Raw genomic sequence first — 21,985 nt, 5'->3', positions numbered from 1 at the left:
CGCATTTAATCAAAACATGTCAATAGACAAAAAATAATAATTATTCACTTGAGTTTACAGTATATCAAAGTGCATCGGGACATGTCGCTCCGTGAGGGTTTGGGCCTCACCAAAGGATATAATAGACGGATTTTGCCACGCGTTGTATAATCTCCAAATCTTGCTGAACCTAATCCTTAATTCATAAATTGGTATATTATTATTATTATATCGATAGATACAGAAATACACAGATAGATCAACAGATAGACAACATAGCTTCATAATAATAAACAACAAATAGATCAATAATAAATAAAAAATAAGTAAATACATGAATAAACAAATAAATAAATAGACTATTGTGTCAGAGAAAAAAACAAAGGTAGATTCAGAATCAGCACCCCAAAAAAAAAAATCTCAAGTTTTTCTTGGATCTCTGGTTTAAAGAAATAGCAACATTTTGTTGAGCAGTTTTGCATGGACACACAACAAGCACATGCAGGTTAAGTAAATGCAAGGATGTTTTGGTGACAAAAGTGAAGAGGAAACACATTTGTGTCAATGACTGAGGCCCATGATTGCTTTTATGTTGTTGTTTTTTTGCTGGTGTTTGTCACTGTCAACATGGTTCTGAGCACAAAAATAATGAACGTGAACGTTCCTCCTCATCTCTTCAGTTTTGACTCCAGTGCTGCAGTGATCCATCATTTGCTGTTTTGCTCCACACAGTGTTTGGGTCAGCCAAGAAATGTGTGTAAAGCTTTAATTTTAGATCTCAGTGCCGCATTGAAGCAAAGTGGGTCTCAGAACTCACTCTTTGTGTGGTCAACTGAGTAGCTCCACTTGCTGGATCACATGATCTTGTCATGATCGACCTCTATGAAACTGCACACAATTTGGACAACCATTTGTATTAATGCTGTTATGATAATAATAATAATAATAATTAATACTAAACATTTGCATTAATGCTGTTTTTATAATAATAATAATGCTGCTGATAATAATAATAAATAAAAATTAAAAAAATTAAAAATAATAATAATAAGGGAATCTAAAAACAGAATAGGCCTTTGTTTTGGTAATGTAGCAGATGGTGAAGCTTTTAAATTTCCAGTGAACTGTCCTTGTAATAAATAATAATAATAATAATTAATAATAAACATTTGCATTAATGCTGTTTTTATAATAATAATAATGCTGCTGATAATAATAATAAATAAATTAATTAAAATAATAATAATAAGAGAATCTAAAAACAGAATAGGCCTTTGTTTTGATAATGTAGCAGATGGTGAAGCTTTTAAATTTCCAGTGAACTGTCCTTGTCTCTGCGGGAGATGCACTCGAAAAAAAAAACATCTGAACAGGAAAGAAAACAAAAGCCAAGGTCGATACTACGGAGGAGTTTATACAGTACACAATTGTTATGTTTTTTTTCTTATGACATGGTTATTTCTCTATCACACCCGTCGTCTGTGCTTGACTTGTTTCCATGGTATCCACCTAATTAGAAAACTATTTTGCAATGGAAAATGGAGCAGTATTGGCTGCTATATGAGCCTGCAGTATTCCCGTGCTGGCAATAGTAGCATTATATACAGCTTCTCACCCTCTCGCTTATATACGGCACACACACAGCGATGAGTCACCATCATCACACCATCACTAGGGCACACACACACACACAAACGTGTTCCAGAGCTCACACACACACAAACACATAAACACACCTACACAATGCTGCAGTGTGTGCACAAGATGGAAGAAAACAAGCTGGTAAATCAATGCAGCACAATAAAGCTGCAAATTAATGTACTTTTGAAATTTAAATGAACTTAGTAATGACATTGACTCGGATTTTTACCGCATTTTTTTTTTTTTTTTTGCTGGTATGTGGCAGCCAGCCAACCTCTTGAACCTCCAGGAGGAGCTGCTAACCCTACAAATATTTCTAAGATTGTCATCAGAGAGACACACACTGCCGCTCGACGGCCGTGTGAAAAATTGCAAATGACTCCCGGCGTTGAAAACGCATCGCCGAATAATTCTATCGGCCAAGTGGGTGGAGACTTCACATATAAGCGCTTGGTTAAGCCTCGTTCAGTAAGTATAGGGGGATCGGTGTGGCGATAATAACCGTGTGCGGTTGGGTCAAGAGACTATTTTCATCAGGGTTACGTCACAGGTTACACTCAGTCTTTCTGGTGCTAATGTACCTTTCATCTACTTCAAGTAGCACCTTCAACAACTCCATTAAATCTTAAAATAGTCCATGTAGTCACTCATGATGTGAATCATGACGCTGCCTACTGCTCTAATACGTTTGTCTTACGGAAATTGAGCTTATTCATTGTTTGTCATGCATTTTTGTTAGGCTAGGAATGGTCTGAAATAGCGAAGGCCTTGCTGGACCTGACCGTCCGTTCTGGCCTATTGAAATGACATTTTTAAAAGACTACTGCAGGTCGAATGTTTCTGTTATGACCATTATATTAGATATTCTAAAGCAGAGGGAAAAGAAAAACCAAATGCCAGAAGCATTCTATTTTAATGGCTGCTTAAAAAAAAACCTTCAAATGAAACTCTTATCTTGAATGCTAACTTATTAGACTCCACAGGTGTTTCGAGAAATAAGAGTTTTCCTCAAAAAGCAAAGACGGACGTACGGTAAGCTAAAGGGCCTCTCCCTTTCCTCAGCGCGCCTGTGGCTCCACCCATCTCACCACTTCTCTTTCCGCCTTGGATTCCCAAAAAAAATGATTAAAAACAGATTTGAAGCAGTCTGGTGGTTTATCGTCGATCGGCAGCGCACGAGTAAGCTTCAGGGACGCGTTCTTCTCAAAAGGTAATTTTATATTCTAGAGATACCACCTGAAAAGCTGTAAATGAAACCGTGGCGGTGTTTGGGGTTAGAAACTTGTTGGAGCAGGTTTTTCTTCTTTTTGGAGCTGTCACGCTTCGGCTCTAAGAATGTAGTAGGGCGCAACGCGGGGCTTTGCGAGACATGAGGAGCTCAACTTCACATTTTTTCTTTTAAAAACAGCAAAACTGAATTTTTGGAGTTACACTGAGAAGAAAGAAAGACTGGAAGAGAGAGACACCAAAGTACGGTAACTGCTTCTGTTTCTTCACCGCACGGATGTTTAGAATACTTTCTGAGATGTGTTTTATTTTTTTACAGCATCAAGACTGAAACTGAGAATAATCGCTCTTCAATATCCTGCTTGACTTAGCGCTCCACTTCAAGAAGCGACATGAGGTCAAATCAACTGCAACGTTAAGAGAATATGTTTTGTTTTTGTTTATTGTCAGCAAAATTGGTGGAAGGGCTCAGAAGATTTGCTCAAGCATACTTGAATTGTCCTCCATAAAAGGGCATGTGGGAGGATGTTTTGTAATTTGACTAAAGCAAGGGTGAACTTTTTTGGTCCTAATTCTAAAAGGTATGGTTGACGCAACTCAACAACATACCTTTAGCATGATGGCAGGCAGGATCACGCTTCCAGGGCTTCCTTTCTTGTCACCAAAAACCAGTCGCAATTAGCATGAAAGTTCTGCAAGAAAAAAAAAAAATGTCAGGACAAGATTACGAGAACATTGATGAGAGGTGCTTTAAATTGTAGCAGGGTCAAAATAGCTAGGGAATTTTTCTTAATAGTTTTTAATTCATATTAGTTTTTATTTTATTCAGTGAGCTTTTTGGGCCTTTTTTATTTTTATTATTTTTATTTAAAAAAAAAAAAAAAAAGCTTTGTTTTATTTAAGCTTTCATTTAGTTTTTTTTTTTATTTATGGAGTATTTGTTGAGTGCAAGACACAAAAATATCAGTCATGTGTGATAAAGTAAGATAAATTACAATTCTCAAACGGCAATACAGAAATAAATACATTGAAAATTAACTCAAGGTAAAAATGAATAATATACATAATATAATTGAGTTGCGTACGAAGGTCGCATTAGTGTAAATTGTTTTGAAATTGTTTCGCTTAATCTCTTTTTTTTCATATTAACAAAATAACATTTGTGCAAGACTTTTGATATCCACTGTAGATGTTCAATGACGTTAAAAACGGGTTTGTTTTGCAGAGTGCAGACCGCCTCAAGAGCAGAGATCCTGCGCGAATTTGAGTCTACATGTCAGGCCCTTGCCGCTTCTGACAACAGAGGCTTTAAGCAGGAATTTCAGGTAACTGCTTTGCTGCATTGAAGTTCAAACTTCCAAACATTTGTTGCACCTCCAAGCAAGAACCCTTTATTATTAAACCATACATTTCTTCTCAGTCACAGTCTATGTTTCTTTTATGAACGCTTGAAAGTCGCACATTTGAAAACTATGAAGATTGATCCCTTCCATTCATTGACTGGACTCAAAATAAACATCTCATCATGTCTTTGTGAAGGAGCTGAAAGATGTCGGTAAAGATCTTCCAACCAAAACGGCGGACTTGGAGGCTAATAGAGAAAAGAACCGATACCCATACGTCTTGCCATGTAAGTGCTTAACATAACATTAGGTTCAGCAGTTTGTTTTTCTCAAGAACGTCCACCTACAGATGACCACTGCCGTGTGAGGCTGACCATTCAAAACTTCCCCAACACCGACTACATCAATGCCAGTTTTGTACCTGTAAGACTTTGTTCACTCACCTAAATGAAAAGCCACAAAGTGATTTACACACGCGTGTCTCCACTCCATTCAGGGTGGAGGATCTGAGAGAGACTTCATCTGCACCCAGGCACCCATGCACCACACCATGGAGGCTTTCTGGAGGATGGTGTGGGAGCAGAATGTCAGGATAATTGCCATGGTGACAGCGCTGAGGGACAGGGACATGGTGAGACACATTCAATACTGTGTGTGTGTGTGTGTGTGTGTGTGCGTGCGTGTGTGTGATAATGTACAAAATCATGTACAGTAATCCCTCGTTTATCGTAAATAATTGGTTCCAAGACCACCCGTGATATGTGAAAATCCACAAAGTAGTGTCACCCTCTCATTTTTAACATATATACATTTTTTGTGTATCAATAAGTGTATATTAAACCATATACCGTATTTTCCGCACTATAAAGTGCTCCGGATTATAAGGCGCACCTTCAATGAATGGCCCACTTTGTCCATATATAAGATATATGCATTTGGCCCGCGGGCCGGACTTTGGACACGCCTACTGTAGTGGCTCAATATTGGTCCATATATAAGGCGCACCTGATTATAAGGCGCACTGTCGGCTTTTGAGAAAATTGGAGGTTTTTAGGTGCGCCTTATAGTGCGGAAAATACGGTAAGTGCATATGTTATCATTACAACATGAAATAATAGTTTCAAACATGTAAACACTATATTAATACTTAGTATAAATGACATACAGAAAATAATGTATAAATAATATAAGTGTAAATATGATACGTGTGTATGTAATAATGTACAAAATCAAGTATGTGGCGTTAATGAAGAGAAAGGGGCATTTTGCGTTATTTGACGCTTACTAAAGCAAGAAAAGTATCAGCGTCAGTTCCCATCACATATTTATCTTTATAAAAAGTGTCAATAAAACTAAATGTAACTCACCAGAGATGCTAACACTTTGCTCCTGCCTGTCCACATTTCGACTTCGACTCTCAGTATTGAAAATATAACAAATAATGTGTCAAACAGCGCTGGTTGCTGAAGTCATATTAATTGCGCAGGTGTCGTCCATATTTTTTGCCAACTCCGATTGTGCTTTAAACTGTTTAATGACACCCCCGTGGGAATTTACTGTAAAGATAAATACACAACTGAAAGACTTACACACATTGTAAATGGAAATACAAGACATGCTAGGTTTTAAAATCATTGAAAGTGCTAATGCTAAAATCAATCACTCAACATATCGTTTACCTTGCTTATGCGAAATTACCATTGACTTCCGGGAGTGACAGTCCTTCAAAGAACGAACATTTAAACAAATAAAGAAGATAGTATTGCAATACTCAAAGACACATATTTTCCCCAACTAGCGAAAAAAAAATAGTTGTAAAAAAAGCTCAAATTGAACTTTCTCCTTCTACACTTGGTATTGCATTGTAGGTGTACCCAATGCATGCACAGCACCACACTGCCCCGATGAGGCCAACGTGCGCACTGCAGGAACAGCCAACATTTATTTTATTGCTTTTTTATATCTATTATTTTAGTGCATTGTTATTTTACTGTGTTGCCAATTAAATTTCTGGTTCTTACAAGTTTTATTTAAAATTGAGTTTTCAAGGATTTAATTAATTTTTATTGTACCAATCCATATTTGGCACAAAATGCGATACTCGAGGTGCCAGGATAGCCAAGAAAGTTCTAAGACTTGTGAAAAAAATTAATAGAACAACAATTAAGATTTTAAAAAATTAAGAAGATATATATTGAGATGTTTATTTGCGGTTTGAATGTGTCAAGGATGCAGTGCAGAAAAGGTGTGGCTGCAGCAGAATGAAACTGCGAAGGTAATTTTGTACTTGACAAAAAAAAGAAAAGTGTTCAAACTGCGGGTTGAATGGGTATGAGGAAATGATGGTAGTTATGAGAAGTTGAATTTTGTGGCTTACCTCCCAAGGCAGTTATGGTGGTTAGGAATTTTTGATTAGTCTCCTTTCCCTTAAAAAAAAATATCCTCATTTTTCCCCACAATTACAACATACTGTCAAGGTGTTTGAGAAACTACTGATACTGGGAAGGTAATCAATCACCACAGTTATCATGCAACAGAATGCCGTTCCCTAATTGATCATTTAAAGCCACATGTTATCTTTTTGTCCAGGAAGTGTACACCATCCATCAATCTGGTACGATTAACCCGAATAACTAATCAAGTCAAATGCTTCTATGGGTGCAGGTACTATGTGATGAGTATTGGTCTCTGGAACCAGGGACAGTTTATCACGGACCATTCCAAGTGACAACAATGGCACGGAAACAAGGCCCCGACTATTTTATCTCCACCATTAACCTCAGACAGGTTAGAAAGAATTGATCTTCCTTATTGCTACTTTGAGGTGTGCGCCTCCCTTCTGTTCATTAAAGCTGGGTGTTATCCATTTTTCAGAAAGACTCTCCAACAGATCGGATCATAACACACTACCACTATCCATCCTGGCCGGACCGGGGCGTGCCCAAAGACCCGTCCTCGCTCTGTAACTTCACAGATCACGTGCGGCAGCATTTGGACGCCATTCCGCGTTTGGGGCCGGCTGTTGTGCACTGCAGGTCTGACCTCTGGCGATATGGTGGTGTGATGAAGTGGCTGGAGGCTTGTACTCATTCTGTGCTGTATATATCAGTGCAGGTGTAGGACGATCGGGGACCTTTGTCGCGCTGCTGTGGTTGATGCAGCTGTGCGTGAGAGGCGTGCGGCCCAATATACGAGCGGCCGTGGCTGATTTACGACTACATCGGATGGGGATGGTTCAAATGCTGGTAAATCCACTTGAGGCAGGGGGGGGTGATTTTTTTTTATATGTAGTCACACAGTTGTTAAAGTGAAGAGCAATGGGTGCAGCATAAAAAATGCAATTTCTTTGTTCATACTGTATTGACCAGTGGCAGGCCATGCATTTGTCTGACCCCATCTACCGCTTACTGCAGGGGTGTCAAACTCATTTTTTTCACGGGCCGCATTGTAGTCATAGCTTCTTTCGGAGGGCCATTACGACTGACAACCCAAATAAATGTAAGAGCACCTCATATTATAAACAGTAAAAGCTACAAAACAAACTGACAACTCGTTTTCAAATCAGACGAGTAAAAACTGGTCAAATATTTAAAAAAAAAAAGATATTATTAAAAGTGAAGACAATTTGCAATTCTAGTAATGACACACGAATTTGATGCACAATTTGTCTTCGCGGGCCACATAAAATGATGTGGCGGGCCGTATCTGGCCCCCGGGCCTTGAGCTTGACACCTGTGGCTTACTGTAATCCCAACACTGTAATATTGAAAATGCTGCTGTACAAAAATGCAAAAATAACAACACGTAACTGGAGCAATTTAAAATCGATATGTGACAAAATCACCCCAAAAATAAATAAAACATCAGGATGCAGATTATTCAATTATTTGAATTATTGGGTGAAAATTGCTAAAGGTGTGATTTGCAAAGTTGAAATCCGAAAGAAAGATCCAATGGCTGACATGGTAGCATTAAGATCAAGCTGATGGACCAAAAAAATCTCAAATCCACAAGAAATCCAAGAGAAATGAAAATATTTTTTTAAAGGAGGACATAACAGCTTTATAAAACAAATCTTCTGATTCATAAATGGTTGACTAAAATGGAAGGGTGATAAAACATAAATTGTTTCTTTACATTTTAGGAGCAGTACATATTTGTTCACCAGTGTCTGCTATACTGGATAAGCGGAGGCAAGTCATCTTGGTGAGCAAACAGAAGCAATATTTTGGCATGATTAGCAAACTTATTAAAATTACAATTCCTCTCTGGAATTGTGTTGACATCTGTTGACCTCATTCTGATTTCAGCTTAACCCTCTTGGACGACACAAACCGAGAGTTGACCAGGAGAAATCGTCATCATAGACGGAAACAATCAGCGGGCCAAGAACAAAGCACGTTACAGCAGATCTTGCAACCTGGGAAGCTACTGCGGAGGATACTACCTTCATAGATACATCCAGGGCCGCATAGATATTGACCTCATGGGGGGGCTAGAGGGTGCTGACTGACAAAGGACCTAAAAAAAATTATTTTCAGCATTAACGTCTGAAAACTTTTAAAGGAATGGAGCAACTGCACTCCTGCTCAGGCACATGAAAACCAAAGTCAGCAACCAAAATATATGAGATCAACCTGCCAAGCATGTCTAACCTGTTTTCCAAACACTGCCATAGCCTTAAGCGAACAATGCGGCTAAGTGCACATTCGTCTCAACAGCTAAAGGTGCCGATTCATCTCAATGTCAAAACACTTGTTTTTGCATACCGTCACTTTTACACTGTGACTTTTTCTCCTCAATTAAAATATGTTGGGAAAAAAAAAAAATCATTGTGTAGTGTTTTATTATGACACAATGCAGGCTAGAAGTACTTAAGGAAGTGCAGAAGTGATGCTGGACTTACTAAAAACAAAAGGCAAAAAGATGGTATAGCAGCTGTACAAAAACAACATTTCAGAAAACCGTCAGGCACAGCCAGTCTTGACACACGAAGGAGTGAGTGAGTGAGGGAGTGCACATTGAGGGCTTGCGTCACTTGGTCGAGTCGTTCAACTCGTTAATATACACGAGTTAAAAACAAACTCATAATCAGTTTGGGCTTGGTGATGCGCTGAAGGGAAAAACAATCAATCTGGAACCTTTTGCTGCTGCCTCATATCCATTGTTTGGCAAGTGCTCAGAAATATTTGTATTCCAATGCGGGAGAGGGGGCTTCAATAGTCAATGTCGGCCCTCGAGCAAGATCCCCAGAGTTCCAAGTCCCTTGTGTGGACAGACATAAAAGTGGGGGGGGACCAACAAAGACGTCACACGAACTCCCAGGCTTCATGATCAAATGATCATTATGACACAGCACACAAAAAATCAACAGATCCAAGGAAGGCAGCAAAGAAATATATTACAATTTTGTTTCTGGAAAGCATATCAACAACTGATAGGAGGCTAATGATTAAAAATAAAAAATAAAAAACATAGCTAAAATAATATACAAATGATAGCAGAGAGATCAGCTCCGATCATCCTTTGGCCAAACGAAAAGAAACGGAAGAGCAAGAGATAAGACAAATAATTGCCTGTACTGATTGTATGTACATTTCACATGAACAAGTTAGTGTGCATGAAGAAACACGCCCGCCAGAGAACACGGGAGGGAATCCAGAACTAATCCCTAAATGAGCAATCAAAAGGCCGACTGAAGAAAGTGAAGCGGTCTCGTTCACGTGGCTTTTTTTCCCCCCTTCTTCGGTCCGATTAGCGTACGCCCTCCGACATGTTGATGGTTTCTTGGATTTCACGGACGACCAGGATGCGGGTCAGCATCTGCTCCAACTCCTCCTTTGGGATGGGATGGGTGGAGTACCAGATGGGGCTGTTTGGGGCCACCACGGGCTCCGGCGTCAGGTAGAAGGTGTCGTGACGTCCTTTGGCGCTCTGTGGACTGGAGACAGATAAAAATATAAATGACAACCGTGTGAGTGGAACGCAAACGAATTACACGGCAAAACAAAGGACAGAAGAACCTTACTGCTAAAAAGGTAGTTAAACATTTCATATTTTATTGAGCAGGCTCAAAATGTCATTTTGTAACTCAATTTCAAGAATTTCCACTTCCCCAACTATAAAGGATGGCCAATTTTCATTTTTGAAGGATGACGTCACACATTGTTGTTTACCATTTGAAGAGGTAGAAATCATACAGCTTGATGGGGCACCGGAGAGGATTTTCCGGGTCCTCCAGTTGCTCCAAGTACATGTCGTCTGTGACTGAACAAACCGTCATATTGTTTGTCAGCCTTTGAAAACTTGATGAGCGCGTCAAAGCGATCTCTCTTTACCTTTCTGTCCGATGAACCTTTCTGCCGTTTTCAGGTATCGGATGCTGGTGCTCTTGTCTTTGGGATTATTTGGACTCTTCCTGGTGTGTCTGAGCACTTTGGAAAAGGCAACCTTTATATGCTGCTCAATTGTCTTCAAATGAAAATACCTAGAAGGGACGATATGTTAGAAGTGACTGGGCGACAAAATGGCTCCGTGACGACTCACTTTGTGTTGAAGAACATCAGCGTCGTGAGCAACGTTGATGGCGAATGAGCTCCGAGTTGTTTGCATTCCCACAGCATCTCCTCTGTCACGTGACTGGGGATTATATAGCCTGGGTGGGCGGGGATATAAAAAGCACAATGGTCGTTAAATGCATATGGGTCAGAGGTTTAAAAACAAAAAAAAATTGTGATAGTCTCATAAAATGAAATACCGTATTGGCCTGAATATAAGACGGTGTTTTTTGCATTGAAATAAGACTGAAAAAGTGGGGGTCGTCTTACATTCGGGGTCTAGACATTATACCCATTCACAACGCTAGATGGCGCCAGATATCTTTAAGTGAACTAAACTCCCCAGGCCAAAGCGAACCCCTGTCACGAAGAATACAAATAAAAATAGCGGTAGCACGAAAAAGAAAAAATTGCGGTAAGAAAGAAAAGAGAAGAAAATAAGAGGAGATAACAGAAAATGGAGAAACAGTAGGTTTATTTACATTTCAAAAACCAGAAGCCATTCATTTACAAATGTGATTGCATTTTAGTTTACAGATATTAAGATGTGTTAGACAGTTTTTGCATGATTTGAATGAGGCAACATATTATATATCGAATATATTGTTGTAATCATTTGTTTCAGATGTACTGTAATTATTTTCTGTATAAAAATTTAATTCGGTGTTCAAAAAGTCTTTTTTTCAAACTTGAGTCTTGAAAAAACAGGGGGTCGTCTTATAATCAGGGTCGTCTTATATTCGGGCCAATACGGTAACCGTGTTTGGATGATATTAAAAAACCCACAACAAATGTGAAAACGGTCCACACATTTTTGTTCTCACCGAGCGGATGGATAGACGGCGTCCAGGGCTGGAGTATCTGGTGCAAGCTTTGAGCAAAGCGAGTGTAGTACTGATCTGAAAAGATGTCATCCACGCGACCATTATCAAACAGGTACTGCAAGAGAAGAGCGTGGATATAAAATGGCGGTCCATACGAACAAAGAGGCAAACGTCGGCCCGGCTACCTTTTGTATGCACAGAAAGACATAGTAAAGGACATCCGCTTCGTAGGGCTCTCCTTCCAGGCCACGGGCTTCTGCGGTCATTAGCGAAAGAGCAACGCAGAGCTCGGCCACAGCGCAAGACACCAAGTCTTCCTGGTAACGCAGCGCCTGGCGTCCTAAAACATACACGCAACTCGCTGAGCTGAAGCCAAGACGGCAACGAGAAAAACAAATTGCGTGCTTACGGCCAATGGGAGCCAATTTATGGTTCTCGGATTTGTCCATCTCGGCATTTTTCCGCTGAGCCCAAGCAGACCACACGCCCAGCCCCTCCTCTGGTTTGAGAGTGGCGGGAAGCAGAAGCTCCTGGACTTGCACTTGCTGCTGGCCTTGTCCGTCGACCTCCGCAACGATCGCCTGAGCCTGCACATATGGTTGGTAACGGGTTAAGCCACTCGTCTTTAGATAGTGGCGATAAAAAGTTTACACACCCCTGTTGGAATGTTGAAAACATTGAGACGTGTCGCTAATGCAACTCCATTTTTTTGTTCCGTCGTTTTGAGAGAGGAAATCAAAATATCCAAGTGAAACAATAAATATTTCAAAATTCAAAAGTTCTAACCTTTGGGAAAAGTTTTGACGAGCTCTACCTTGGTCTCAAAACCTGGCTTTTGAACAAGGGTGTGCAGACTTTTTCTACCCACTGAGTTGCGTGTACCTGTAGCTGCTGTCCATCCTGCCCTGTGAGTCCCTGCGTGTGCAACACCTGCTGCTGCGGGTCCCAGATGAGCGACTGCGTGGCGTTAGGGTAGCCCTGCACCGCCACCGGGATGTGAATATTTCCGTTCATCAGCTGAGCAGGAAAAAGCGTGTTGGCGGCCAACGTGTGCACCACTTCCTCTTGCCCGCCCATCCCCGCCGTGCTGGTTATGCTGGAAACCGCCTGAGCCGTCTGACTTTGACTGGAAGAGTTTTTCGACTTGTCGTTTTCCGCGGGGACGCTTGTCGAATTGCCCCCGGTGACCTGCACAGTTCCGTAGGCCTCCTGGGGGATGGCGATGTGCGTGACCTGCTCCCGACCCGAGGCCCCCGCGGGAGCCGAATAGACGGGAATGGTCCAGGTCTCCCCCGTGGGACTGGTGATGGTGCCCGTAGCACTGTAAAGGTGTGAGCTGTCCACTGTCAGCAGGTCTGGCCGCAGGGAGACATAACTCTGCTGTTGACCTTGTGGGATAGCGAGGACCGTCGCCACCTGCTGACCAGGTAGGGCGTAAGACACCGTGATGGGCATGTCCACCTTGCGTTTTTTAGCGGGCTGGAGGACCCCCGCGCCTTGGGCTGCGCTTCCCAGAGCCCTCCTCTCGGCGCCGTCCAGTTGCTGAGTGGGCGAGAGGGCCCCCACTGTTTGAATTTGGATCTGTTGTCCCCCGGCGACAGCCGCCACCAACTGGGCTTGGAGCTTGAACACAAAAGAAAAGCATTTTGTTGCGATCGGCAGCGCCAAGAAAGCCGGAAAATGTTTGTACTTGTTGGTGCTGCTCCTCGGTGAGATCTCCCGGCTGAATTAGCTGCGCTGTCGTCACACCTTGAAGCTGCTGATGGGAGCCGGAGGGCACTTGGAGGACCTGACCCAGCATATGGCCTGTCTGCTGGCCGATCTGCACCTGATTTGGGATGGTGTCATCGCAGCGGCAATTTAACAAAACCCAAAGTGAGAGAAAGATCCAATTCAACGGACCTGTATAATCTGTTGGTCGTCATTCTGCTGCTGAGACTCTTGGATCTGCTGCTGCGGCTGAACTTGCACCTGAACCTGCGGCAGAGACAGAGAGCTCAGCTCTGATGGCTCCCCTGCCCGCCCACGCGAGGTTCCGAGCAAATTGCAGCCATCGCTCTTACCGGACACGCTAGTTCCAGAAGTGAGCCCGCCACTTCGGTGCTGTCCGTGTAAATGCAATTTGCCTCGGGCTGGTACACCATGGTGGTGGTGGTGGTTGTGACATCTTCACTTTGCTGGCTGAACTCCTGCAGTGCATCCGGACCTTTACTGGCCAAGGACTCGAGGAACTCTTTCATACGATGCTGGGGGATACTCCGAGCTTTCTGCCGCACGAGCTCTTCGTAGGAGCTCGTGCCGTCCAGGGAATTATTCATACTTGCCAACACTTTCACGAAAGAGTAGCTGCGGAAAGAATGAGAAGAAAAATAATCTGTGATGTCACAATCACAAGTATGTGTTCGATCTTTTTCTCAACTCTGGTTTGAATCCATATTAGTCATTCAGCGTTACAAAGATAGTCAAATAATTTGACTGCCTTATGTTTTCCCTTTTAATGTCAACCATGTGATCATGTTAAGGACAAAGCTGCAAATAACTTTGGAAGAGCTCTAATTAGAACTAAAGAAGTTGTGGCGGAAAATAGGGCAAGCGCCTTGGACTTACTTGATAGGGAAAAAAAGTGGAGTGTGTATTTGAGATATTTATTAGGAGGTTTTTTATGGTTAATCAAAATAAGACATGGCTATCATCGGCTGCTAATCGTAACTTCTTTAAATAAAATAAATAAATTTAAACCCGAAGTACTAGTCTCAGATAGATCACATAAAAAAGTTTGAGTACAGTTTGAGTTATTTAATCATTAAATAATGACAAATACGGAACGATCATTTGTTCATAAACAGTCATCGGGAAAATTCTTTTGCAATAAACTTGAATGCCAAAAAACAATCATCCGGCTATTTATCAATGGAGTAATTGACAAGAACATGTTTTATATTGACAGCCAATCCAAATGAATTTGGAATTTCTAACCTCAACCAGGACCAAATGCGACCATCGGTTCAACTGCGGTTCCTGTCAGATTCGCAGCTTGTCGGTCGGCCGTCCTGTGGCGTCTCAAAACAAGCAAGTAGGAGAATACGAAAGGGTTAATTCTGTCTGCGTGTAGTCGAGCTGGGGACAAAAGCGCGCTCACTTTCCAAACGGGCCACAGCAGCCCACGGAAATAAACATTTAATAACCCCGATTCCCTGTACGGTTATTTCTAACAGCTAGAAAAGGACACAATAGCGTGATATTCTTGCAGCCGATTACTCAACACGCCAGCTTAGCCATTAGCCGCATGTTGTTTGCTTCAGACAGCAACAAATGGCGAGCGATGCAGCGACATTAACAGTTGTTTTGCGTTTGCATGTGGTTCCTAAGTGCAGTGGCGCGACATCCCGATGTTGGTGAAGATGCACCTACTGTGTTTTCTGTTTGCTGCCCAGCTAGCAGGCAAAGGTTTGCAGACTCGCTAGCATCAGCTAACCTTCCCTTCCTCAACGGTGGCAAGTCTCGGGCCGCCCACTTCGAAACAGCGCCTCTTTGTCGTCAAGGAAGCAAATGTTGTTCCACTATGACTCGACTCCTTCTTTTTTGTCATTTAATTCACGTTTGGAGGCAGTTTCTTTTCTTTCTTGACTACTTAAATTTCGCTGGGCGCCATTTTACAACAGTACCGCCAGACCAATGGGCAGGCAATTTGTAAACCTGCCCTGCTCTCGCGGGATTTGGAAGCCATGTTGTCGCGGAATTTGGCGTTCGTTAAAGACGCCACACGCTGACAGGGCGGCACAGAGGAGAAGCGAGATAGCGGTCGACCTTAAAAGCTTGAAATTGCAGACACTTGTTTTTAGTGGTTCACTGCCATCTCAGGTTTTTAAGGTCGTCTAATTGAGATGATGGGACAATTCGAATAGTTCTTGTTAAGCTCCGGGCGATTGGGAGTTAATGCCCATCAGTGGTGGGAAGTTTTGTCACTTCAATTTTTATTTAGTTTTATGAACTGGCATTGAAATGATACAAACAGATTTTTTTTTGGTAATAGTTTTGTACGAATGTTGTCAAATTACCTCCACTTTATGTTCAGCTGTGTTCTTGACGTCTGTCTGTGCTTGCATTTGTTCATATTTCTTTTAAGCCACCTGTTGATTTTATTCTTACTCCAGCAATACAAAGTAAACTATAAATAATACTAACACAGCACAAATGATTATACAGTGATCCCTCGCTACTTCGCGTTTCGTTTATCCCGGCTTCACTACATCGCGGATTTTTTTTCCAAATTAAAAGCACATTTAAAAGTCAAAATAAAACGTCTAAATTGAGGAAACATGTGTCTCACCTTTAGGACAATGTAGTATTGCTCCAAATGTTCGTTTACATTCCTTTAAAAGTCTGTTTTCGCGTGTTAGCACGATCGCGAATTAGCATCTTTCCGCTAACTCGTTAGCCTGCCCAGTACTTTTTGTTGGTGACTGTACTTCGCGGATTTCACTTATCACGGGTGGTTTTTGGAACCAATTATCTGCGATAAACGAGGGATTACCGTATTCGCGAAATAAACCATGTTTCATACACATTTAAACATGTTTTATTATTTGGGCTATCTCATATGCATGACCTGGCACCGAAGTCCATTTTAGTATCATTTTGAATTTCCCCTTGATGGATCTTAACTACAATCACTAAAATGGCATCTCATGAGGGTGAATTTGTTCCTTATTGAAACACAGACACAAACTGCTGTTTTCTAATAAATTTTAATTTTCCCTGATACACGAGAGCACCCTCTGCGACAAAAAGAAATGATGCGTCATGGATTTGACAGCATTACACAAGACAATATTGTTATGAAATTCAGGTATTGCGGTATGCACTGCACAAACAAAAAGGTAACCGTGAGCAATTACAAATACTCATAATTTCACACTCACATGACAAAGTTTGATACCAAAGATCCTAAAGTACTTAGAGTCACCAGTAAAATGGTGACTATTGTGGAAATTTCAAACTAGAACTTTTTTTTTTTCTTCAATCTTAACCAAAGCCGTAGCTGTCTTTCTGCATGAGGTGATGCAAATGATTTTGGCATGTATCTGTGGGCTCTTGGGAAGCGGGACACGTAGCTTGATCGCAATCAGATGTTTACATCTTCCCGGGATCCTCTTTGAGGGTGACTGTCCTGTTGAAGACCAGCTGCAATGACAAAGGAGACGGTGAATACAAAAAAGAAGCAGATAAGAGGTGCTGACTGAGAAAAGAGAAAAAAGAAAAGAAATGGAGTTTCTACTATCGCTATGAATGTATTCTATTTTCTAATATTTCACATCAGTCATCTATTTGGATGTACCTTGTCTGCTGTGCTGTCGGGGTCCACGGAGAAGTAGCCAACTCTTTCAAACTGGAATTTGTCAAGAACTTTTGCTCCCTTGACAGAGGTATCAACCAAGGCACTATTGATCACTTGCATAGAATTCTGCATTTGTGGAGGAGGGAAAAAAAAGTTGTTTTTTCAAATGTTACTACTACAATCCAACGATGGCAACTCAAGAAACATCATGTGGCCGTGTGAGTGCCACTCACTAGGTTAATGTCGCTCAGGAAGCCGTTGGGCACCTCAGCTGGATCCTCTGGATGTTTGTGTAGGAATCTGTGAACATGGTAAGAGCAGAACTTTAATATGCCTTGTATTAGGATTTTTTTTTTTTTGGGAGAGATTAAGTACAATTTACTGAAATGTTCTCATCAGAACAAACCAAACAGTGTTCTTGTCTGATGCTTTATCTCATTTCTTTTCGATCACAGGAATGTGCCGACTGTTTCTATCCACTGGAAGCGATGTTATATTCAAAATACCAACTTACAATCTTTCATAGATGCGCACTTCGCACACGAGCGGCTGGCTGACCCAGTGGATGAAGGCCTTTGGTTTCTCAGCTGTATCCGAACTGAAGCAGCTCACCTTGAGTTCCACCACTTTGCCCTGAGCGTCCTGCGACCAAGCATGTAGGCTAAGAACATGTGCTGCCCGAAATAACGTCATCTAAAAAAGCCAACCCTGCTGAGTCGTACCTTGATGACCTCCTTCACAGAGATGACATACCCGGCGTGCCTTAAGCCAACGGATTGTTCTGGGGTCAGACGCTTGTAGCCTTTCTCCATCACCTGGAAAAAATATAAACACACTATAATCTATCCACAGTTAGAATGATGCATCCATGAATGTTTTTGGAGTATGTGTCAAACCTCTCTGAAGTCACTTTGTTCAATAAAGATGGTGCTTTTAAATGGCACAGTGTGACTGCCCTTGGACTCACTCGCGGGGAAGTCTGGCACTCGTACTTCTGACTGAGAGAAAAGGGGATGGCAGCTAATTACATCATCAAAAAATATTTAGATGATGGAAAAGTACATCTGTGGGAATTTTGCCCGGATTTGAATCTGGAGATCTTTGACCATCGTAAGCATACCTTTGAGCCCTCAGGGAGGTTTACTATGGTGACTTTGAGAGGTTCCAACACGGCCATGGCTCGCGGGGCCGTCTCGTTGAGCACATCCCTGACACACGCTTCCAAAAGATGCGGCTCGGTTGTCGTCTGGGAAACTGTCACTCCCACCTAGAAACGTGCCAGAAACGAAAGGTATTGCAAGCAACTCTTACCAATACGCCAGTCTTCCTGCTTACCCGAGCGCAGAAGTTGTTGATGGCCTCCGGTGGGAAGCCTCTCCTCCGAAGTGCAGTCAAAGTAAAGAGGCGAGGGTCGTCCCAGTCTCTGCAATCACACAGAATATATCAAATCGATTCTTCTCGAACGGAGCTTTGAGGCTGTTCTATCATGAACACAAACACGGTTTGTCCTTAATGTCATCTGATTTAAAAAAGAAATAATTTTGCAATTTTACCTGACCACTCCTGTCTCGACCAACTTGATGATCTTCCTCTTGGACACCACCGTGTAAGTGAAGTTCAGGCGGCCATATTCCCACTGAACGGGGCAGTACACGTCCAGAGCATTACATAGCCAGTAATATGATGAACGCCTGTCAGTAAGAAAAGAAAATATTATAAATAAATAAAATAAAACAAAACAAAAAAACAACAAGGTCTTTTCGAATGAATTAAATGTTCATCCAAGAAGGCTAATGATTGTCAATAAAATAAAAAAGTGATCCATGTCTACCTGGCCTGAAACTCTTTGGTGCAAAGTGAATGGGTGATATCTTCAATGGAGTCACACAGACAGTGGGTGTAGTCATAAGTGGGATAGATGCACCTGGAGAAAAACATTCAGGGATCCAGTAGAGTAGTATTCAAAGTCAATTCAAATCAAAGAAGTGTGTGTAGCCAACCATTCATCTCCTGTCCGATGATGCGGCGTGTATTTGATTCGGTACGCCACCGGGTCCATTTTCCCATCCTCCATGACGGTCTTCATCCTGAGTGTAATCTCTCCCTCAGCAAACATTCCCTTCTTCATCCTCTCAAACAAAACCAAAGATTCTTCCACGGGACGGTCCCTCCAAGGTGACGGAGGAGTATTGTGACCCTTCAGTTCCTCCCCCTTCTGGTGGCACACATACGCATGACCTCTGAGGGAAGACAAAAAAAAGAAATCATCATCTTTATTCGAATTGGACTATTGCAAACACGCACACTTGTTGCACTTACCTGCGAATGAGATCCAGTGCCAGATCGTAGAGTTGCTGGAAATTGTCCGACGCGTGCGTGACTGCATACGGAGTGTACCCTGTGCAAGACCGTAAAGTTGGAAGACGCCTGTCGAAAAATCGTCATCAACTCACCGAGCCACTCGACCATCTCTTTGATGGCGGTGAAGTATTTTTCTTCCTCCTTCTCCGGATTCGTGTCGTCGTATCTCAAGAAACAAATTCCGTTGTTTGCCTGGCAAAAAAGTGCACGTGTGAAAGGAGGCCACACCGACATGGAGGAAAGGACGAAGTACCTTGGCATAACCAAAATTGAAGTTGATGGCTTTGGCGTGTCCAATGTGAAGGATGCCGTTGGGCTCGGGAGGGAAGCGGGTTCGTATCTAAAGGAATGAATACGTCAGCTCATTTCATTTTTGTTTGGCTTCTTCTCCACGCGTGATCTCACCTGTCCACCAAATTTCTCCATGTGCTTTTTGAGCAAGTTCATCGTGTTTGGCGTGACCACATAGCCCTCGGTTGTATAGTTCTCGCCTGCGTTTGGGTTATGAGGGATGCAGAAGTGATGCTTAGTATGGAAGAAATTCGCTGCATCTCATTTTTGTGGTCGTCACCTGGTTTGTGGAACTTCAGCGCTTCGCCCCTGAGCTGCTCCATTAGCGATTTGCCTTCCGCTGACGTGGCCTCACCTAAACAATACACGTGCCCAAAAAGTAAAGAAATGAATAAACAAGAAACTTAGGTGGAGTCAGACTCCTTACCATTAAGTGCCACCTCTTCTTTTTTCGCCTTCACCTCATTCTCAGCTTTATTTTTCGGGGCCTGTGTTGTATTCAGAGAAAAACTTTATCGAAATGTCAATATTTGTTTTACTTCAGCGAGACAATCACGAGAGCTAACTTCTGAAAATGACATTTGTCGTGATTATTTGTTGAGAAAAGTTACCCTTTCCTAAATTACCTTTGATTTCTTCTCAAGGTCAGCCTCCGTCTTGGGGCCTAACAAGTGCAGGACCTTTGGAAACCAAATACGGAGTTATTTACTTTGGATAGTTGGAGGTTTGTGACATTTCAGTCCAAAATTCCCTTTTCAGACCTACCTGCATGTCCACCTCATTTTTGAGAACTTTCCCATCAGCCCATTTTAGAGCGGCGCGCACGTCTCCTGCAACAAACACCAAAACCGCCATTTAAGCCTTGTGATTGCGCAATGTCGCTCGCTTCAAAAATATCCACCTCGCTAGGTGAGCGATCCTACCCATTAGCAGGCCCATGTTGAAGTGGTACCGCTCCTTTTCAAGCTGTTCTTTATGCTTCTTGATCACAGACTCCACCTACGCAACAAAATCCGGTTTACTGACCACATTCAAGCTTGAAAGTTGTTCAGGTGAGCACCAGCAGTACTTACGGCATCTTCAACCTGCTCGGGCGTGATGACCACACCCACTCCACAGGCTTCATTAAACTCACTCTGGTTAAGGGGTTCCTCAGGGTGAGTCTTAACAAATTCCAAAGCAGCTGCAGTCCGAAATGTTGCAGAATAGAAACAGTCAAATATATATTAAGTGCAAGCAGGTGAGACAAACAACATGATGCAAACAATTTCTAATACGGCTGGCCTTCTCTGTCAAATATCAATCTGGCCTGATATCGAAAGCAGATTATCAGTGTGGGTTAGGTAATGATTCATTTAAATAAAGCTGATTTATGAGGCTGTGTGACTCATCTCTGGAGGTAGCAGCAGACTTTCCATTCCACAAACAACCTCTGAACATGTTTTAATAGTTGAAACAAAGTGGCGAGTACCACAAGTGATGATTTTTAGTCACACAGCTTTGTAAATACTCAGCGAATATTAAAGTGGTCGACATGAAAAACTTGTTGTTTCACTAATTAGAATCCTCAAGAAGGATTTTAAGGACTATAAGTGTTTTTGCCTGAGGCCAGTAGATGACAATATACGCCATGCTTATGGGTGAGGAATTGCAGCATGTCACACATTACCAGCAAGTTGTTGCTCTGTGGTGATTTTACGCAGAGCTATGTTTTCCGCAAGGAACACCAGACGTTTTGTATCTTTGAGGCGAGAGGCCAGGCTGTACAACAATGTCCCCGTTGCTTTGTCCACTTCTGTTGCCCCATTGACACTGCGAGCCTAAGGAAATCATTGAAAGCAAAACAGAAATAAATCAACAACACAACTTGTGATCTTCATTAATAACAACAACAAGCATCACCAATAAATATGTTGGCACAAATGAACGTTTTGTGAGCCTCAATTGCCAATCAAATAGCTGCAAAGCACTCAAATAAACAGAAACATGTCCGTACTAATCGAGAAATTAAATTCACTTTTTTTTTTTAAGTTTGTTGTAGCAAAAGAAGTGATCAGCGTGTGGCTGTCACAGCTGTCCCTGCCATGAATTCCACGAATGGATCTGGGGGGGTCGAACCTGGACGATTGCGCTCTTCAGGGTGGTACTCAAGGCTGAATTTTTCAGGGTTTCTTTCACTTTCTGCTCACTAAGTCCAATGGAAAGGAAAAGTTTCGATGTATCGTCCATTTTTTTGACTTTTCTCCAACTGGTTCAGGTGAACACCGACACACCACCGCACAACAAGCTCGCCTACTTTGAGAGAGAGAGGGGGGAGAGAGACTACTTCCTGTTCGCCCCAAAGGGGGACGGACAAAAAACACTTAAGCCAATTGGAAGTGGCGGGTTTGACAACGTCGACCAATCGTGTGATGATTTAATATA

The 21,985-nt window shown here is 42.0% G+C and overlaps 3 protein-coding genes across 6 annotated transcripts; 1 reads left to right on the top strand and 2 right to left on the bottom strand.

Annotated features, from left to right (window-relative positions):
- Window positions 1-2,724: 2,724 nt before the first annotated feature.
- Window positions 2,725-9,008, top strand: LOC119135530 (receptor-type tyrosine-protein phosphatase V-like). Of its 3 annotated transcripts, XM_037273207.1 has the most exons (12): window positions 2,735-2,830; window positions 3,029-3,090; window positions 3,165-3,244; window positions 4,073-4,172; window positions 4,387-4,477; window positions 4,540-4,613; window positions 4,687-4,821; window positions 6,855-6,977; window positions 7,065-7,225; window positions 7,300-7,435; window positions 8,335-8,396; window positions 8,501-9,008. In XM_037273207.1, the coding sequence occupies exons 3-12, from the start codon at window positions 3,240-3,242 to the stop codon at window positions 8,643-8,645; spliced, it is 1,032 nt and encodes a 343-aa protein (XP_037129102.1). In that variant the 5' UTR covers window positions 2,735-2,830; window positions 3,029-3,090; window positions 3,165-3,239; the 3' UTR covers window positions 8,646-9,008. The 3 variants fall into 3 exon arrangements, 2 of the variants coding, with proteins under 2 accessions (XP_037129093.1, XP_037129102.1); XR_005100570.1 differs by lacking the exons at window positions 3,029-3,090; window positions 3,165-3,244 and having other exon boundaries at window positions 2,725-2,830; window positions 7,305-7,435; window positions 8,501-8,561; XM_037273198.1 differs by lacking the exons at window positions 3,029-3,090; window positions 3,165-3,244 and having other exon boundaries at window positions 2,727-2,830.
- Window positions 9,009-9,019: 11 nt separating this feature from the next.
- Window positions 9,020-15,260, bottom strand: LOC119135463 (glutamine-rich protein 1-like). 2 transcript variants are annotated; one of them, XM_037273038.1, is made up of 13 exons: window positions 14,983-15,260; window positions 14,548-14,630; window positions 13,635-13,917; window positions 13,474-13,548; window positions 13,262-13,399; window positions 12,454-13,194; window positions 11,981-12,158; window positions 11,757-11,911; window positions 11,572-11,686; window positions 10,737-10,845; window positions 10,529-10,677; window positions 10,367-10,457; window positions 9,020-10,131 (listed from the first exon to the last, which is right to left on the bottom strand). In XM_037273038.1, exons 3-13 carry the CDS (start codon window positions 13,887-13,889, stop codon window positions 9,945-9,947), a joined length of 2,193 nt encoding a protein of 730 aa, XP_037128933.1. In that variant the 5' UTR covers window positions 13,890-13,917; window positions 14,548-14,630; window positions 14,983-15,260; the 3' UTR covers window positions 9,020-9,944. The 2 variants fall into 2 exon arrangements, with proteins under 2 accessions (XP_037128933.1, XP_037128941.1); XM_037273046.1 differs by lacking the exon at window positions 14,548-14,630.
- Window positions 15,261-16,303: 1,043 nt separating this feature from the next.
- qars1 (glutaminyl-tRNA synthetase 1) lies at window positions 16,304-21,879 on the bottom strand. Its single transcript, XM_037273028.1, has 23 exons — window positions 21,680-21,879; window positions 21,231-21,381; window positions 20,635-20,744; window positions 20,485-20,560; window positions 20,327-20,391; window positions 20,188-20,241; window positions 19,989-20,049; window positions 19,842-19,916; window positions 19,676-19,761; window positions 19,524-19,610; window positions 19,363-19,462; window positions 19,229-19,307; window positions 18,910-19,149; window positions 18,741-18,833; window positions 18,463-18,600; window positions 18,245-18,332; window positions 18,030-18,176; window positions 17,806-17,907; window positions 17,632-17,724; window positions 17,424-17,551; window positions 17,143-17,209; window positions 16,910-17,035; window positions 16,304-16,755 (listed from the first exon to the last, which is right to left on the bottom strand). Exons 1-23 carry the CDS (start codon window positions 21,788-21,790, stop codon window positions 16,705-16,707), a joined length of 2,328 nt encoding a protein of 775 aa, XP_037128923.1. The 5' UTR covers window positions 21,791-21,879; the 3' UTR covers window positions 16,304-16,704.
- Between the last annotated feature and the right edge of the window lie 106 nt (window positions 21,880-21,985).

This window comes from Syngnathus acus, chromosome 2 (genome assembly GCF_901709675.1).
Source record: "Syngnathus acus chromosome 2, fSynAcu1.2, whole genome shotgun sequence".
Taxonomy (NCBI): domain Eukaryota; kingdom Metazoa; phylum Chordata; class Actinopteri; order Syngnathiformes; family Syngnathidae; genus Syngnathus; species Syngnathus acus.
This window is presented reverse-complemented; position numbering and strand designations above follow the sequence as displayed.

What these genes read in the sequence shown, in the direction of transcription:
- qars1 (XM_037273028.1), bottom strand. Translation starts at nt 21,790, where the DNA reads ATGGACGATACATCGAAACTTTTCCTTTCCATTGGACTTAGTGAGCAG. An exon ending in TGAAGAGCGCAATCGTCCAG is followed by an intron (nt 21,382 to 21,679) that starts GTTCGACCCCCC and finishes TGATTTCCTTAG; the next exon opens with GCTCGCAGTGTCAATGGGGC. An exon ending in ACCTTGAGAAGAAATCAAAG is followed by an intron (nt 20,050 to 20,187) that starts GTAATTTAGGAA and finishes AATACAACACAG; the next exon opens with GCCCCGAAAAATAAAGCTGA.
- LOC119135530 (XM_037273198.1), top strand. Translation starts at nt 2,742, where the DNA reads ATGATTAAAAACAGATTTGAAGCAGTCTGGTGGTTTATCGTCGATCGG. An exon ending in TCAATGCCAGTTTTGTACCT is followed by an intron (nt 4,614 to 4,686) that starts GTAAGACTTTGT and finishes CACTCCATTCAG; the next exon opens with GGTGGAGGATCTGAGAGAGA. An exon ending in TGGGGATGGTTCAAATGCTG is followed by an intron (nt 7,436 to 8,334) that starts GTAAATCCACTT and finishes TTTACATTTTAG; the next exon opens with GAGCAGTACATATTTGTTCA.
- LOC119135463 (XM_037273038.1), bottom strand. Translation starts at nt 13,889, where the DNA reads ATGAATAATTCCCTGGACGGCACGAGCTCCTACGAAGAGCTCGTGCGG. An exon ending in TAAATTGGCTCCCATTGGCC is followed by an intron (nt 11,912 to 11,980) that starts GTAAGCACGCAA and finishes TGTATGTTTTAG; the next exon opens with GACGCCAGGCGCTGCGTTAC. An exon ending in AAGGTTCATCGGACAGAAAG is followed by an intron (nt 10,458 to 10,528) that starts GTAAAGAGAGAT and finishes CGGTTTGTTCAG; the next exon opens with TCACAGACGACATGTACTTG.